The 17799-nt window shown below is 42.4% G+C and overlaps 1 protein-coding gene across 2 annotated transcripts in view; it reads right to left on the bottom strand.

The window, feature by feature from the left end:
- Positions 1 to 15764, bottom strand: part of pbx1a (pre-B-cell leukemia homeobox 1a) — a 47930-nt gene extending 32166 nt beyond the window's left edge. For both annotated transcript variants that reach the window (XM_040143611.1, XM_040143610.1), the window contains exons 1-2: positions 15548 to 15764; positions 14652 to 14725 (exon numbers count right to left, since the gene is read on the bottom strand). In XM_040143611.1, the coding sequence (XP_039999545.1) occupies positions 14652 to 14725; positions 15548 to 15732 (259 nt within the window). In that variant the 5' untranslated portion in view covers positions 15733 to 15764. The remainder of the gene's footprint in view (positions 1 to 14651; positions 14726 to 15547) is intronic.
- Positions 15765 to 17799: the final 2035 nt, after the last annotated feature.

The following is a 17799-nucleotide window of genomic DNA, read 5'->3' as shown; positions in this document are numbered from 1 at the left end:
ATCCCCCACTCCACCTCCACATCCAGCCAGCTCTGTGGCTTTATCCAACTCTGCACCTTTAAGGCCTCCAGACTCCAGAGGAATGAGCGTTTTAACACCACCATTAAGGTCAGGGCCTAAATTATTGATCTGCCACCTCTATCAGCATAACGGTCACGTAGCCAGTATCACAATCTAACCCTGCCGCCCTCGGCCAGCTCGCTGCAGCTCCCTCAATTAGAGAGAGATTCTCATTACAAAGAGAGACGGCGAGGGCGAGAGTGAGAGAGCAAGGTAGAGGGAGAAAAAAGAGAGAGAGGTCCATTTCAGACCGGGAAAAAAAGGGGGGCAGCAGGCTTTCTTTACACCCACCCTCCTCCCTCCCACCCCCCCGAAGTCTCCCATCATCTCCCCAGACAAGACCCAAAGATGACAGGTCTTATCCTCACCAAAATGCAGGCGATAAGGCAGCAGTAAAAGAATAATAAAAGAATAATGCATGGAGGATGAAAGAGGAAGGCAGACAGGGAGCGAGGCAGAGAGAGCGAGAGAGGCAGGCCAGGGAGGGGGCAGCAACATAAATAAAGATGCGGCACAGTTGGGCTGGATCTCCTAATGAATTCGGAAGGTCCTGGATCAATAACATCAGCGCGCTGACGACACATCACAAATGCCAAAGGAGCCCTCTAGTTTGAGCCCAGCCTGAAGAAAAACAGACATTTACTGCATGCTTCTGCTCAACGAAAATGACCGAAAAATTACCGAATGCATCAAAAATCATCTTTTCAGATTGAGCGAAACGGCCGAGAGAGTTTGTTTGTGTGTGATGCTGCAGCAAGGAGCATCAGGAAGCAGGAAGCCGCCTTGATGCTTGGTAATGGGGATGATTTCCACCTAGGAGATGCTGTGATAGTGGCCGTGCTATCAGTGCTATTAGTGATGCTGATGACAGATGGGTCTTTGTCTCTATTCAGATTTATTTTCAAAGCTGTCAGAGAAAAAACACACTGAGTACATCATTACACAGTACAAATAGCCTGAAATGAAACAATCCCTGACATGATGGTCAAATTGTTTGCTGCACTGAAGATCTATGGGTGAAAAAAACTGGAGAATATGTTAGAAAATGCTCTGGCAAAGAGTCTCCTAGAAGTGGATCAAAGCAGACATTGACTTGGGTCTCTGAAAACGTGCCCTCTCTCCCCATTCGCTCATATACAATCATGGCCTAATGGCATTCCATTAACATAATTGCCAACATAACTAGTGTTCCGTGTCTGAGAGCCATTCCCCAACTACACGGAAAAAAACAGAGAGATGAGAGGAGATGAAATTGTGCCAAACTGGGACCATCCCCAAAAACATATTGTGGGTGTTCGAGCTGGATCCCCCTGCTCCCCACCCGCTTTTCAAAGCTACAGCGCTTTGTGGAGACCCCCTGGGAAGGCTCTGGCTTCTCAAGGAATGTGATGCCAGAGAGTGTGTGTGTGTGTGTGTGTGTGTGTGTGTGTGTGCTTGTGTGTGCGTGAGGGCGCGTGTTTGTATGCAGCACAGATAGCGGGTGGAAGAGCAGAGCTTCCTTCACATGTTGGTTGCTGCTTCGGCGTTCAAAGATTGGGCCACGGCACATGCTTCACACCAAACACAACCTGCCAGGCAAAATGAAATTCCCATTATTTTTAATTAATCCCTAATTAAAATATATTACTCCACAGATTCCACAAATCTCTCTTAATATGCAAATGTGGCCAATTCAAGGATATTTACATATCATTAATTAAGGCAGGCACATTCTCTTACTCTAATGAGCTGTGGCCTGGGTCTGCCAGGGAAAACTAAACGCTGGGCTGAGGAGTGAGTAAGCAAAGCCACAGGGGGATGCCGGCTCTCTGTTGAGTCAGGACTATCAACCGTTAAGGCCGGGGTGAAGTAGACAAAAACAACTCCGCTAGGCTCACAGGAAATATCCACCCCGAAACACTTAAAAATTGTTAAAAACCTGCTACCAGCGATGTCACGTGAACCTCTGTGCCCATTTGGCCGCGTGGCATGCTGTTCTCATTCATGAGGATCACTGGCCAAATGTAGAGGCTGTGACCTCGTGCAGAGGTGTTTCCTGCAGAGCTATGGAGGAGCCGGATATGTTATCACTGTCACTGTCACTAATACTCTGTCCGAATACATGCAGGGAATGCAAGTTCATGACCTCCTCCTCAGAGTCTGTCGACAGGGCTTATGTGGACAGAAGGAAGTCACGGACTGAAACAAAGTTAGACAACGAAAACTGAGGTTAAGCCCTTATAATCAGTTTTCCCCTTTTATTTCCCCTGAAGTACCTTTAGTTTTTGAAAAATCATTTTAATTCACACTCTCTGACAGCATCACATATGTTCTGTATCAGTCTTTTCCAACTCCTCGTTGTAGCTATATGGTGTTTACATTGAGTGAAAAATTCAAAACCAAGATTTCATGTTTTTTATAGCTGCACCACGACATCAAATTGAAATATTCTGGTTTTTCTCTGCCTCATTTCATACACTTTTTCCCCAAAATCTAATCCTGACACATTGGATCTTTGGAAAGTATAGGATGTCCACTGGAATATAAAATTGTTCTGTGGATCCGCACAATGTTTGGCTGCACTGTATGAGTTTGTAATGCTGAGCCACTTCAGGGTAAAAGGGGTTTAAGGAATTTTAACTGGCTAAGAAATTACAAATTTATATCAAGTATTTTTTTGGGTACTTGTGTATTTCCAAGCTACTTCTGTGACACTTCAGTATTTCAGTTTTATATACTTTCTACTGCACTGAATTTCAAAGGTAAAGTGGTTTTGCTCCACTTCAATTATTCAACAGTTATATGTATTAGTTACTTTGCAGAATAAGCCTATGAATAGAATACACAGTCAAATACAATACACTCTTGTACTGAGCAGTTGTTTCCAACATAAGAGTTGGTGCCCCTCCACAGGATAACTCTGAGGGATCATGAGATGATAAATGTGACAAGAAAGAAGAAAAAAAATTGTGTTTTTGTTCTGTTACATATTGATTTTTTTTCTTTTGCTTTTTTAACGTCTAAAGTGTTTAGAGAAGGAAATAACTCTTGAAAATGCTCACAACTCACTGAAATATGCAACATGTGCAAAGGGGTTAGAAGGGGATACACACTGCTTCATTAGAAAGCCTATAAGCCAAAAAGCTTGGAATTAACTACAGTGCATTAAACTACCCCACAGCGTACAAAATTGATAAAATTAGCTCCACCTCCACCGGCTGCAACATTAAAATGCAGTATACATGTTAATGTATCATAATCCAGTATTATAATATATTCAGAGAGTACACTGACAGGAGCTATTCTGTTATATTATAACAAGTACACTTACTTGTAATTCTTGAAATGCCTTCTGCTGTTAATACTTGTGTACTTTAACTTAAAATTTTGAGTGCCAGATTTTTATTTTTAGTGAAGTATTTTTACATTGTGATATCACTTTCACTTAAGTAAAGGATCTGGATACATCTTCCACCACTGCAGATTGACGATACTGTGTATCATAAGCTTAAAGTACCCGATGGTGAATTCTTCCTTTAACTGTATTTCCAGTGCACACCACTGCGCGAATATCATGTTATTAACTGCAGCACCCGCTCCTGAATCATTAAAGTGAATATGTGAAGCGCATCCAACCATTTTTGCATTGATGTTACATGGATACCATTCATGAATATCATGTTATATTAGGTGAAGGAGAGTGAAGAAAAGAGGTGGGGTGAGCTGTACCTTGCCCATCTCCTTGCACTCCCCTTTTCCAGCTGCTCTAATTTGACACATTGAGCGCTTGCTGGGGGGGGGGGTTAACTAGGTGGGGGGAGTGCAAAGACACAGCGGAATTCATTAAGAATAGCAACCCCTCTCTCCCCTCAACCTCCCTCCAACATTAATGACATCAGAGGTTAGCAGGGAGCAGACTAGCTGTGAGACAGGAGGAGAGGAGCGAGAAGAAGAAAGACAGGGGGAGAAACCAAGACAGAGGGGGAGATGCATGAAATTATAAATATTACTACAATAACTATGTTTTTGATGGACGCAAAAAAAAAAAAAGGGGGGTGAACGGCATGACGAGGTGCAGCTCATACATGACGTGCTTTGACTGACCAATCTCACCGAGGCCTTGGTTGCCTGGCTCGGTCCGAGTGTATTTCTGTATCCTTTTAACATTCACACAAGATGAAAGAGGTTTCAAAAGCTGCCTTTTTGCCTTTGACAGTCTTAATGCACTATGATGACATACCAACAACCAACTGCAGACCTTCGAAAAACCAATTTATGCCACACTTTGTAGGTTGGATGGAGTGCAATCAGGCCTTTTTCAACATTGTGATTACCATGCACTGCCACAGTAATCTGTGGCTGAGGATTGGCTGACTAATGGCAGTTTCACATCAGCCATCTATAGGGACCTTGCAGACAGGTAAAGTGGTAGTTACAAGATATTGAAATAGCCAGTGCCACCTGGGATGAAAGGTCTTTAAAAAAAGTATTAAGAACTTGTTTTTTTTTCTCTAGAGGCAGCAGTGCTGTATGTAAGATGAACAGTTTTATCTTTGCAGTCACTTAAAGCATCAAACACCTTGCTTTCCTTCACAGCTACTCTGAAGCTGCAGCTTCATTTTAGAGCTGGAGGGAAAATGATTGAGGGACAAGAGAAATAAATGTTTCCAAGCTGAGCCGAAATCCTTGCTGAAACAGTGTCTCGAGACCTTTCAAATGCTCATTTCCATTTATCTACCAGTGACACTTTTCATGACGTACTCTCTGGCAAACTATCTGACTCATAAATCCAATTCAAGCCTATTACTGAAGAACTTTTAAAGCTATCCTTCATTAATGTTAATGGGCTTTTTTTTTTTTTAGTGGAGGCCAGTAGTGGTTAGGACTACATGGCTGCTTTCCCAAGCTTGTTTAACAGGCTCCAGACAGAGATGGATGCTTCTAGCAGTCCGATAGGCTCTCTGAGCCATCTATCATCCAGAGGACCCACCCACAGAGCTGGCGTTCCATAACAAAGGGCAGGCAGGAAAGCTTCTGATTGACAGCTTTATGCGTGTGGTGGCTAGTCAGACAGCAGAGAGGAGACATGCTATCTGTTTCTGGCCTCAGTGATGACCCCCTCTCTGAAAATGAGTTGTGAAGAACAGAACAAAATAATGAGTTAGCAGGGGAATCAATCAATATGCCGACACATGAGATAAATGAGAGAATCAAACACACACAAAAAAACATCCCTAATGCCGCTGAGTAGGTACAAAACTAATCAGGCAAATGAAGCTTCCCGAGCAACGTAAACTGTGAATGGAGAGCAGTGTTGAAGCATAAACAGTTATTATCATAAAGATTATTACCCTTACACCTCCAGACTTACTAATTAGTGCAATAAAGAGCCATATTCTAAAATCTATGGCTGGAGCATGCAATAAAACCCACTGCAACATGTAAATACAGATCCTGCGCACACAAAGACACAAGTACAGGGATAACGCACTGTTCTGCAGGCACTACATTACAGCTCAAAAACATTAAAATCTATAATAATATAAAACATGTACAAGCATAAACTGCTCTGCTGCTGCCACGACTCTTAGGGCTGTATATATTCTTGAAATGCAGACAAAAAGGAAGGGGGGGTGGGTTCAGAAGAGACACACTAAATTTGGACAGTAAGTAGTATCACCCCGTCGGCGCGGTACACCGCACATTCGCAACGCCCCATTTAACCGCACACGGCGCTTCCCTCTACTGCCTTCATTTGCATACTTCAACGGGGCCTTGACAGATGAAGACGGATGGGGCAAAATCAGCCTCACTGAAACAACTGTTTTATCAAGGTTAAACTATCCAAGAAGCTCTTAACCCCCGTGCCTTTATCACACTACAGCTCTCCCAATATCAATCTATCAATATGATCTTATCGGGAGGGAGGGGGTTGAAGACGCTCTTCATAAACTCAAGTAATAGGAACATAAAGGAATTTTATGTGTTTAGGGGAGGAGACTGCTAAACACAGTGCTGAAGGACATGTCCAATAAAACAGGCTACAAGGTGGTGCCAGCAAGCCAAATAAAATATAATAGAGGAAGAGGAGCCACGCGCCTCAGGGTGCGAGAGGTGTGCGTGGAGTCACAGGGTCATCGATTCAGATCTTGTGAATGACTGGGGAAAGCATGAATATGAAACACTAAAACCCTCCTTTAACGACAAGGCTTAAAGTGAACTTTAACATGGTACTGACCCACACACTGCTCTGGTGAAGGTGCCTTTTATCTGAAAGCATGTAAAATCTCTTTACTTACTAGTTATAAGGTCAGGTGGAGCAACTTAATGTAAAATGAGAATTCTTGCCCTCTCAGTCTAAACTAACACATTTGCCTTCCTATGGTGAGTATGATAACATGCAGCAGTTTTGAGGATGTCAGCTGATCTACCCCAACAGACTTCAGAGTGCAGAAAACCACATAGTGTAGTGCATGCTGGCATTAATACAGTATGTGTGTGTGCTGTGATTGCATGCATTCACACACGTGTGTTTGTTGGTCATTTACAGATGTCCAAATGTTGAGATTATAAAGAAAGCCACTGACAAGCCCTCAAGTAAATTTTAAGATTAAACTGGACTATTTCGGTTTCACACCTCTCACTTTTTTTTTGGTCAGTGAGTTACTGTCTATTAACACACTCACACATATACATTAATACACATATAAACATGTAGTATGTGACTGATTTATAGGGGGGCCTTCCATAAACAACAGTGGCTTTACAAGAAAGCATAAAATCAGTAATGAAAGTGATAAATATAAACAATATGAACTGTATTTCTTTGAATCTTGAAATAAGGTGTTTCTGATTGTTTGTTTATACTAATTATGTGAATATCCAAAACTTAGGTAGCAATACCACCTTACAGCATGATGCCTTCCAGAGCAACTGCACTACAAAAATAAGTAATAAGTAATAGTTGCATGTAAAATTTGTTTAATTACTGGCTTTCATGTCCTGTGGTGCAGCTTATTGTAAAATGAGTCACCACAAAACAACAACAACAAACAAAAACAAAAAACCACCAATCTCACACTCATAAAGGTTGTATTTTTACATGGCAAAAAAGCAACACTTTTCAGATGTGTTCATCCCTTTGCCATTTTTAGATATTAGAAATTGATAATCAGTTTATTAATACACTGTTGTATTTTGTCATATCACACTTTTGTTGGAACTGACATGACACATGCGTCTACCGAACACTTCAGAAACTTTTTACGGCTCAATATATGGACAAACTTGCACAAAACAACAAATTGCTGACACCACACATAAACCCTTGTGTGTACATAGATCATAAGAGCAAACTACCTCCTAACTTTTGGTATTTGAAGGGTAAAAGCCCCGTTAGAAGTGGCTTGGTAATAAATGAACAGAAGTATATAATTTGCTGATTATGCTCAAGTAGAAAAAAGAAAATGACAGCAATTAACATAATTTCAGTGGGAGTTAACTGTCCAGAACTAACACCGCCAAAGGCAAGCTGGCAGACAGAAGGCACAGAGGAAACCCACAGCTTTCACTCCTTGGGCTGGGATACAGATATCTACAGTACAGGGAACCAGCGAGGAGGCATCACTGTATTATCAATCCTCATTGCTGTTACCAAGAAAAAATAGTTTACATATTTCACCTTGTTAGATGTCAGAATTGAGAGTATACATTTAGAGGTTTGGCTATTTTTCACACTAAAAAAAGTACTTACAATAATAACAAGTCATCTAATAACAAGATAAAATGGCTGTTGGTTGAGAAAATCTACACTGTTTCTTATGTAATTTCCATTTAATGAGAATTTTTACTTTTTCAAAACTGTTTGATTTGCATTGACAGCAAGTGAAATGATCTCACTCCAATGGCAGTTTTGACTTGTTAATTGTTATACTTACATATCTTGCAGTACTGCAGATAAAACCTGCAAGACGTGTACCGATCTACAGCGTATTGTGTTTTGAGCATATTTCCTTGCACCATACATGCTGAGGGTTCCCTTTGTGCCTGAAAGAGCCGACACTACTTCAGAAGCAGATTTTAAGTGCCCTCATTTGCTTCTCTGAGATGGTCTTTCCACTGCACGGCAGCCAGGCCTAGTGCTGACCTCTGCTAACACTCATGCTCTCGCCCCACCGTGCTAAATGCTACCTGTGGTGTCACATCTGCCCCGGGAAGTGATCCAAAACTGCAGCACCCCGTGTCTCTATAGATCCCACAGAATTAGCAGCAGCAATCCTGAGAGACTGCCTGCCTGCCTATTTCTGCTCTCCCAACACACACTCTATCTCACACACAGAAATAGTAGACAACACACGCCACACTGAAGATTGCCAGCATGAGGCTGTTTGATTTTGCAGCCACAAAAACAACTCTTTGTGTGGCTAAATTTATCATCGCTCTCTGCGACAGTATTTGTGTCTTTCTCTACAGTTCAATATCTCTTCTCTCTTTTGCTCTCTGAGTGTGTGTGTCTACATTGTTCTTTGTCTGTGTCTTTTCCTTCCAGTGAAGGTGCCGAGGTTACCAAGGCTCATCTGTGGCCCCTTTGTCTCTCACGGCAACGGCAAGGTTTATTAACATAAATTAGAATAGCTCGCCGAGAGAGTACCTTGTCGCTATGCGTTACCCACAGCAACCTCTCCTCCACTCTAAATCCACCTGATCATGCACGCATGTGTGTGTCTGTGCATGTGTTTGTGTGTGAAATAAAGAAAGTGATAGAGTAAAAGAGAGAGAGCGAGCACACTCCCCTGCATCTAAATGTGAAACTACTCTGAAATGAGGGAGACACATCCACACCCATCTCTCCCCTGTCCTGATTAAAATAAATGGTGCTATCTGCACTGCATGACTCACTACACCATGGCATTACTATCAGTAATTGAAACATCCAATCACTACTGAGCCATCAGCCTCACTGCTCTTCCCCATCTGACTTTGTGGCACCTGACTGAGCATCCCACTGTATGGGAAGTAATACAGGATGTGCCTATGAGTTCATATGGAGAAGAAGAAAGGAACAGAAATACTGCATCAACAAGGCTGCAATTCATGCATTGTTTTGCATGACTATGTGTCTGGATGTGTCTGCATTTACAGTACATATTTAAAGGTGTGTGTGTGTGTGTGTGTGTGTGTGTGTGTGTGTGTGTGTGTGTGTGTGTGTGTGTGTGTGTGTGTGTGTGTGTGTGTGTGTGTGTGTGTGTCCCACTCAACATCCTAAGCAGATATCCAGGGAGAGTCGGGCAGCCTCATTGATTGGTGTTGATTCCATCTGGGCAGCGAGCAGCAACTGACAGTGGATCTAAGCCGCTGCGAAAGGCAACCATTAATCTTGGTCCTGTTTAAACAGCATGTATTAATTTATGTCATTTTTACTAAGTCATCCAGGGAAGAGCGCTTGCCATTTTATGTTTGACTGTTCATCGAAGTCGGGGGGGTTCCTTTGTACAACCCCAGCATGCTGCCAACACGCCACTTACATCGTAGTGGCAGGGTGCCAGGGAAATGAGATCCCACACCTCGAATTAAGGCTCATCAACTGCCAGGGCAACCACCTCCATCAAAGTGCCCATGTAAGTCTGAATGTATAAGTTATATTTTTGGTATGGGAAAGGACATATCTCTTCAGTCAAAAGGGGTTGGGGGGGTGGGGGGTGGGGGTGGCGTGTGCATGTAACCAAACAGATTTAACACGGTGAAAAATGAAAGCCTAAACAGTAGTGGTATTCAGAGGTAGATGGAGCACACAGTTGGAGTCCCATGAACATATCAGTAATAAGATCTGCAGGTGTTTCAGCTCCAACAGTATGAGGATATACGCATTCACCGGTCCTACTGCGTGAGGCAATTCCACAAGACTGTGGAAAATCCAATCAAATCCAAACAGCACCAATAAGAAAAACAATGGCTGAGGCAATTGCAACTGCAATAATGTCACCGGAGCTGTTTTGTAGACAGTAAAAGCTGCTCCAGAGACAAACATCTGATAAAAAAGAAACTCCACTCTGCCATAGAGCAAATTTCCTCTCTAAAGCAATTTTATATTCGATAAGTAGGAAGGCATTCTTAGCGTAATGGATCTGAATATGATCTCTGTCAGAAAACTAAGAACACAGCCTTGTATAAAAGCCCAGTGTGCAGAATGGCCAGTGCTGCTGCACCAGATAACTAAATTGAGAAGTGCAGGAAAGAAACTATAGATAGAGATGCAATACATTCATGTTTCATTTGAATAGGTGAACTGATAGATCTCTGATTCGCTGTCTTTGTTGCAGTTTCAATGAAGGTGAAATGTAAAAGATGTATGCGGAGGGAAATAGTTGCAGCTGAAAAAGGAAACAAACACAGACACGCACTTATATGCATGTACCTAAAGAGGTCAACACCATCTGAAAAGCAAACCTTGATTTTTCATTTTTTTTAAAGGCAGAAAATAGCTGCTACAACTGCCAAAAGGCAAGAAAAAACGAACACAAGACAAACCTAGCGACCTACCCGTGCTCTCAAACAAACTCCCAAAGACACACACACACACACACACACACACACACACACACACACACACACACACACACACACACACACACACACACACACACACGCAGTCCCTCTTCATACTTCGACATGCAGAATATGACCATTCTACAGCCAGATCTGTTATCACGGCTAATTACTACTCCCACCTCAGATATACAGGGCTGTAATTAGCCTCTTAAAATATGATTAACATGTCTCAATTAAGCCAGTCAACATTTGCATAATATATTAGCTGTCCTAATTGCACGTGAGTTTATACCAGAGGACAGGGAACGGCAAAAATAGTCGCTGTTGCTTCTGAAGTGCACCGATAATCCAGTGAGTGTAGATATGAATATAAAGGAAATGTCAGTGGATAAAAAGGGAATCCAGTCTATTAATATGAGATATAATTCACTTTAAAAGCAAAGATAAACTTACAATAATCACATCCCCGCTTAGACTACTTCAAAAGAATATATCATGTTTATTATTATTCACTTAGATGAACATTTCTGGTAAGTGGAGGAAGAGTTTCCTATAAACTCACAAATCAAAGGCCCCGGCAACATTTTCTCAGGAAAACTTTGCACTCGTTTTGAAGTTATTTATTTGAAGTTATTTATGAGAGAACAGACAGAGTCCTGTTCAGCCTTATTTCCGTGGAAACTAAAACATGGGAGGATAAACTGCTGCTTCTGCACTTCCAAGCCGGGGACAGATATACAGTCTCCCAGCTAGCACGGGGAAACCAAGGACATAGCCATTAGTTTCAGGACAGCGCCACATTGGAGACTAATGCCTCCATCTGTCACTGGAGATGAGAGGAGAGTAACAAAGAGAGGCAACACTAACCCCTGAACTCATCATGGACAGCCATGTCAATTAAATACTGAAAAACAGCAGCACTGGGAGCAATAGTGACCAGTTTATACACTGCTTCATGGGAGCTCTACTAGTACCTCCATCAACATTTAATGTTAATGGTACAGAAACTAACATAAATAGTCATTTGCGACTTTATCTCCCCACACCTTTATATTTACTTCAAGCATACTAACTAGAGCTGAAATGATTACTTAATTAATCAGCAAGTATTTTGACAATCTTTGACAAGTTTATCAAATATGAGGATTTGCTGCTTTTCTCTGTTTTATATAATTGTAAACTGAATATCTCTGGATTTTGGACTGTTGGTCGGACAAAACAAGACATTTTAAGAAATTGTGATGTTCATTTTTTGAACATTTCTTTTAACATTTCTGCATTTTCAGCAGACTAATCATTAATGAAACTTGCTAGTTTCAGCTCTACCATCAGCATAGCATTTCAGGACAGTTATCCAAGGGAGGGGGGGGTTGTTAGCGCAGTTGGCAGGACCGACTGATTCAGCAGGTCTCCAGCTTTGATAAGTTCAAGCGGTGTAATGCATTATCCGCCTGATCACATTAGTCATGCAGGAGCTCTCCATCTGACCCGAGCCTGCATGAGGGTAATGTGAGGCTGTTGACACAGAGTGGCCTGACGAAACAGTCCCAGGCCCACTGACAGAGAGACACAGAGAGATAGAGAGAGAGAGCGAGAGAGAGAGAGAGAGAGAGAGAGAGAGAGAGAGAGAGCGAGATAGAGAGAGAGAGAGACAGAGTAGGCCTGAAATCTGACACCCAGAAACACTGACTTGGTGTCTGGCTTCTCTTACTTAGTCAACCTGTACGTGCCAGCTTCCCTCGTCGTAATGGTTCCACACAAACAAAGACGCTTTCCAACTCTCTTCACAGGATGTGAAGCAAGCACAGGAAAACAAATTCTAAGTGCTCTCAGGAACTGTAGAAACAATGATGATAGTTAAAAAAAAGAAGTCACAAGGGGCCGGTAGAGGGGGCAAACGTTTTCGTGAAATACAACACTAGCGGCCAAGAGGAACGCCTGTAAGTGGTAACACGAGCCTCTGTCCCCGGTTTTTCATAAACCAGTGTGCGAACCTGAGCTTGTTTAAGCTTGCTAAATACTCTCCCGCCATGACACAGGCCCGACCCCGGCACAAACATACAGGGTGTGGGGTGGGGTGGGGTCATCAGTTAAGGCCTGCTATATCCGCTATTGGCATGCGCTCCCTTCTTGTTTGTCAGCTGTTTGCCAATGGACACCTCACTGCTGCAATGTCCCATATTGCTGCTGTCAACACTCACACACCAACGAAATACAACGAGGAGGAGATACATGCTGCACACATGTGAATAACTACATGCAACAAATGATATATGATCTAAAGAAATGTTTCCTCTCTACAGTAAAAGGTCGAGGAGAAGGGGCTGCTTCAAATATGAACTGCTGTTCTCATCTCCTCCCGCTAGCGCTTCTTCTCAAAGACACTCTGACTGCAACAATGTAAAAACGCAAGGAGGAGCTGAGTCTTTATAAAGAATATAAAAAAGACCTGACAAATTGCAGGCTGTACTCCGCTCGCATACACTGCACTCAGCACATTTGGCTGTAAATGCCATGGTGAAGGTTTGAGTCGTTTTCTCTGTCACTGCAGTGAAAGGATTTTCAGTTTCATCTGCACAAACCTCCTATGGGCGAAGATGAGCCGCAGCTCAGCTCTTCAAATGTAGACAGGGAGGACACAGCAAGGCGGCCATTAAGTCATGATTCTCTCACAAATTATTTGGGTTATTCTTGACTTTTAAAAGCTTTTCTGTCTTCATAAAAACAATGTAGCTATTTACAGCTTGCTGGTTTGTGGTGTGGAGCATGTTTTTCGGCTACACTTTGAGTAAAAATATCTGATTCAATACATATGGAAAACAGGGAAAACATGAACTATGTTGAAATATGTTCATTTCCAAACTTGGTCCTAAACAGAGGGGAAGAGAATTAGCAGGCTGAGGGGAGCCTCTCTTGTCAGGAGCTCTCTGAAATCCCGGTTGCCAAGAACGGTGGGAAGAGGAGAGAGGCAGGGGGAAAAGCCAGGAAAAGGTCCAAGTCACTTTGTTCTTCTTTTTGGAAACGAACTCTGGTTGAACCCAGGGAGACGCCAGACAGTTTACAAAGAGCCAGGCATTACTCTCTCACTTTTCACTTTCCAAGGCTTGCAATTTAGAAAAAGGGCCCCAACCTACTATAGCTTCCTCCTCACAGACCGCACTCTTTAACCTTTATAAATCTGGTGAAAATCTCAAAGTGTCTGCTTGTTCCTTTTACTTTTTTGGGGGGAAACCTGTGCCAATTTCTGACTCACAAGCATGAAATGTCAGTGAATAACAGTTCATGTTAAATTAAGGAAAAGGGTATTGCCTCCATACCAGCCCTGTGTTTATTTTCAACTGTCTACATGACTGCGCTGCAACAACACCAGCAGACAAAGTGACAAGGCTCTCCCAATAATCTCAACGACTGCTTCAAAGTTGTGCTCAGAGATAAGGTTATATTGGATATTTTGTCTTATTTCCTCCCTTGAGAAGCAGTGCTCTGCCACATCTCTCAGAGAATATTCACAGGCTTTCATCATGTGAGTTGCTCTTCTTTTAATCTGCTGTTAAGTGAGGAATAATTCACAGATTCCTTTTCATGACTTTGACCCTCGTTGCAAACATAAACAGAAAATCCCTCTGACCTGCCTCTGCATGTAAAACAGCTCTCTTAGCAAACACCATCGAACTCGGCCAGGGAAAACAGACAGGGAGAGGGAAGAAAGCCCAGCGCCAGAAAGGCCCAAATGTCGGCGTGAAAACACTCCTGTCCACTGACAGCACCTCATCTGGGGCCAGACGGCGTTCACATGCATGCTGTGTGACATCAGGGAAAACGTGTCATAAATCATAGAAAAAAACTAATACATTTACGGTGTCATAGGAGTGGAATGTCTAGATGGCCATGGCCTGTTTTGGCTTTGTACAATTAAAGCCACGTTTTCCTAAAAATCTGCCAATTGTCAAAGAATAAATTTTTTGATTACTCTCATCAGTACCAGTTGTAAGTGCAAGCAAAAAAGGAGAAAAAGATTATTTTTAAAAATCAGCAAACAAAAGAATCTATAAAACAGAACTTACCTGTTTTCTCTTTAATTTCACACAATACATTGAAGAGAGCAGGTTTCATTCTGTGGCAGTTCAGTGCATGTTTCCTAAAAAGAGGACAGGACACCACTTTCCAGATCAATATTCAAACAAGTGGCAACAGTAGTAAAGTGGCTTAAAAGAATGGGGCATCCTGAAATCACAAAATATCATCATGAGGACCCAATGTTTCCTGGATGTCCCTGCTATTTCTACTGTCAGAGGCAGGCTATTTTATGAAACATGGGGGAGCCAAGGCACTGAATTTTTTTCATAACGACCGTCTCTTCAGTCTTTAATTTTAATTATTTTGTCTCATAAATATACAATGTGAGACTTAATACCTTTGGAAAAAAAACAAGACTTTACTTACAACATAATATGCAACAAGATCCACCCAGCTACACTACAACTGTAACATGCCTGAAATGTACTTTGCATCATATTTTGGGTTATTGTTAATGGGGTACTGGGTTAAAACTGTAGGAGAGGACATGCAACATGTCAGGATTACAGTTTAAGCTGCTCTGTGAGAAGGCAGAAGAGTCTCAGTGAAACTGAGGTGCCAACTGCTCCACAGTAAAAAAAAAATCAACCTCTTACACAGATCATCTTAATCTCCAACAATCATACAATAAGTAATAGTTTTGCTTAAAAGTACTGACACAAAAGTTGTTTCAAATGATCAGATCTGAATCGTGACAAGTTTTTAAGGTCTTTTTTTCGCTCTCGTGCAGTCACGGCACTTCAGTGGGCGTAATTGCTTTCATTTAGAGGCAGTGTTGACACAAACAACAATGTTATCATCTCGCCTCTCCATCCCCAACAACATTGCTTAATATCCCCTCTTTTCGACTAATAATACAAGCGGTGTTTTTGTGTAGCCTCACCTCGCCTGTGCTTCGTCTAAGCTTTGATCTGTGATGGTCATTATTTGCTGTAATATGTCTCCGATGTCCTGCTTTCTTCCCTCTCCGTCCGTCCCCGCCGTGCCATCCTGCATATGCTGCGCCAGGCCGGGGTGTCCGGCCATGCCTACCCCGTGGGAGTGCATCAACCGAGGCTGCTCGTCCATCCTTGACCACGGTCCCTGCTGCCTCGCCTCCAACTTCTTTAAAATTTGATATCAAGAAGGGAGGGGGGGGGGGTGGAGGAAAATATCCTCGGAAATTCCTCTAGATTCCTCTGCGTCTCTCTAAGCCCCGACACTCCTCCTTTTTCCTTGGTTAGCTTTTCTGGATTTGGGAGGAGGGAGACTGACAAACCCTCTCTCTGCTCTCTCTCGGTCTCTCTCCCAGCTGGTTTAGGTGAAATCTGATCTGAATCGCTGCTTTTGGCTTTGGCCACTCCTGCACCGCTACTGTAAGGAAGGAAAAAAAAAAAAAAAAAACAGAATTGAACATTAAAGGCTCCTAATCTGATTAAAAGTGGAGCGCGCTGTGCCCCTCTTATGAAACCTCCGATATACTCGAGAGCCTGATGCGCCAAAACGCGCTCAAGACCCAACTTGCCAGTGAAGGTTTTGGATACAAAGTAACCACCAACTGTTATTGTTTCGCTTACGTCTGGTAACTGACTCATAATCAGGGTATGGATGGAAAAGCCTCCGCCCCTCGAGCCACGATTGGAGAAGAAGGAGCGCGCAAGTCCCACCTCGGTCCTCTCCGAAAACGTCAATCATCTTCCTCGGGAAGGTGGGACACTGTAATAAACATAAAGAGATCTGACCGGGCCGGGTGGCAATACAGTGATGGATAGAGAGTGAATATGTAGCCTAATAAATAATTGTGAGTGGCAGTGGAGCTCTGACCCTACAGGACAGCGTGGTGGTGCTTGGAAAAGACACTCTGTCACCCACACCATATATCTCCCTGTTGAATATTTACATCCATGTAATCAGTCAGAGGAATAAATAAATCAGGATGGATTTATTAGAACATGCGGCAGTTTGTGGGAAGCTTTTCCTCACAAGCCTCGTGTTGTAACACTAGACCACAACAGTTGTTATAAATGTACTGAGTCCTCAGCCGAACCAGCCTTGTATTTAAACATCCTGACACTCTTGGCATCAAGCAAGCAATATTTGTAATTTGCTAACAGAGCTACAACAATTAGTCCAGACTACTTGATTGATAAAAAGGGGAACTCCATTAATTTAACACGTCAAAGTCAGTTGACAGGTCTCGAGGAGCACTACTGCCTGTGTGAAAAAAGTTTTAAAAAGCCTTTTGTGGTTCCAGAGGGAGCTGTGTGAAATCTGATAAATCGACTCTAGTGATGTCACTTGAGTCGGCGTGGGTTGCGGCTGAAGACTACAAGTTTGAAAATGAAAACAATCTGGGGATGTGGAGTTAGAGAAGTGAGCTTACCAGACCTCTGTAGCCCGGTCCTTATCTCTGCTTGATGCTGGCAGGCTTGAAGCCTACGTTAGCCGCTACTAGCATAACACACCTGAATCTCCAAACCGAACGGTCAGAGGTCGAGTTGCATTGTGGATAATGTAGGTGCCAAGTTTTGACAAGAAAGAAGAATGCATGGAACAAAAAAAGACGATAGCTCTCGTTCTGCTGCATCGATTTTGATCCTTTTTTTAAACCGTCCTTCCTTAGTCTGACAGTGTTATAGGAGCGTAAACCAGTAGTGAACGCTTTTAATTGTTGAGTCATTTTTTAAACCAGAAATGCTAAAATTCAGCAGCTCAAATGGGAATAATTGCCAGTTTTCTCAGTCTTTTGCAGGATTAAAATTAATATCTTTTGTTTTCAACTGTTGGTCAGTCAAAACTAGCAATCTGAATATTTCACTTGGGCTTTGGGAAATTCTGGTGTGCATTTTGTTTATTATTTTCTGACATTCTATAGACCAAATGATTAATCAATTAACTGAAAAAATAATCAGCAGATTAATTGATAATGAAAATAATTGTTAGTTGCAGCTCTAACTGCTATAATCACAAAATCAAATCCCATTAATACTTAACACTTAAAAAAAATCTAAATAACATTATGGATGCGCTGCAGTTCTGTGCCTGTGAGGCTGGTCTGCGCTATATCCAAATGCTTCCTTCTCTTCTTTTACTGGCTGGACAGAAATCGATCAGTCGGTTTTCTCATTACGTGCTGAATAGCGAGGTAGGGGAGTA

This window comes from Xiphias gladius, chromosome 14 (genome assembly GCF_016859285.1).
Source record: "Xiphias gladius isolate SHS-SW01 ecotype Sanya breed wild chromosome 14, ASM1685928v1, whole genome shotgun sequence".
Classification (NCBI taxonomy): domain Eukaryota; kingdom Metazoa; phylum Chordata; class Actinopteri; order Istiophoriformes; family Xiphiidae; genus Xiphias; species Xiphias gladius.
Note: the sequence above shows the minus strand (reverse complement) of the source record. Positions and strands in the feature narration are given on the sequence as shown.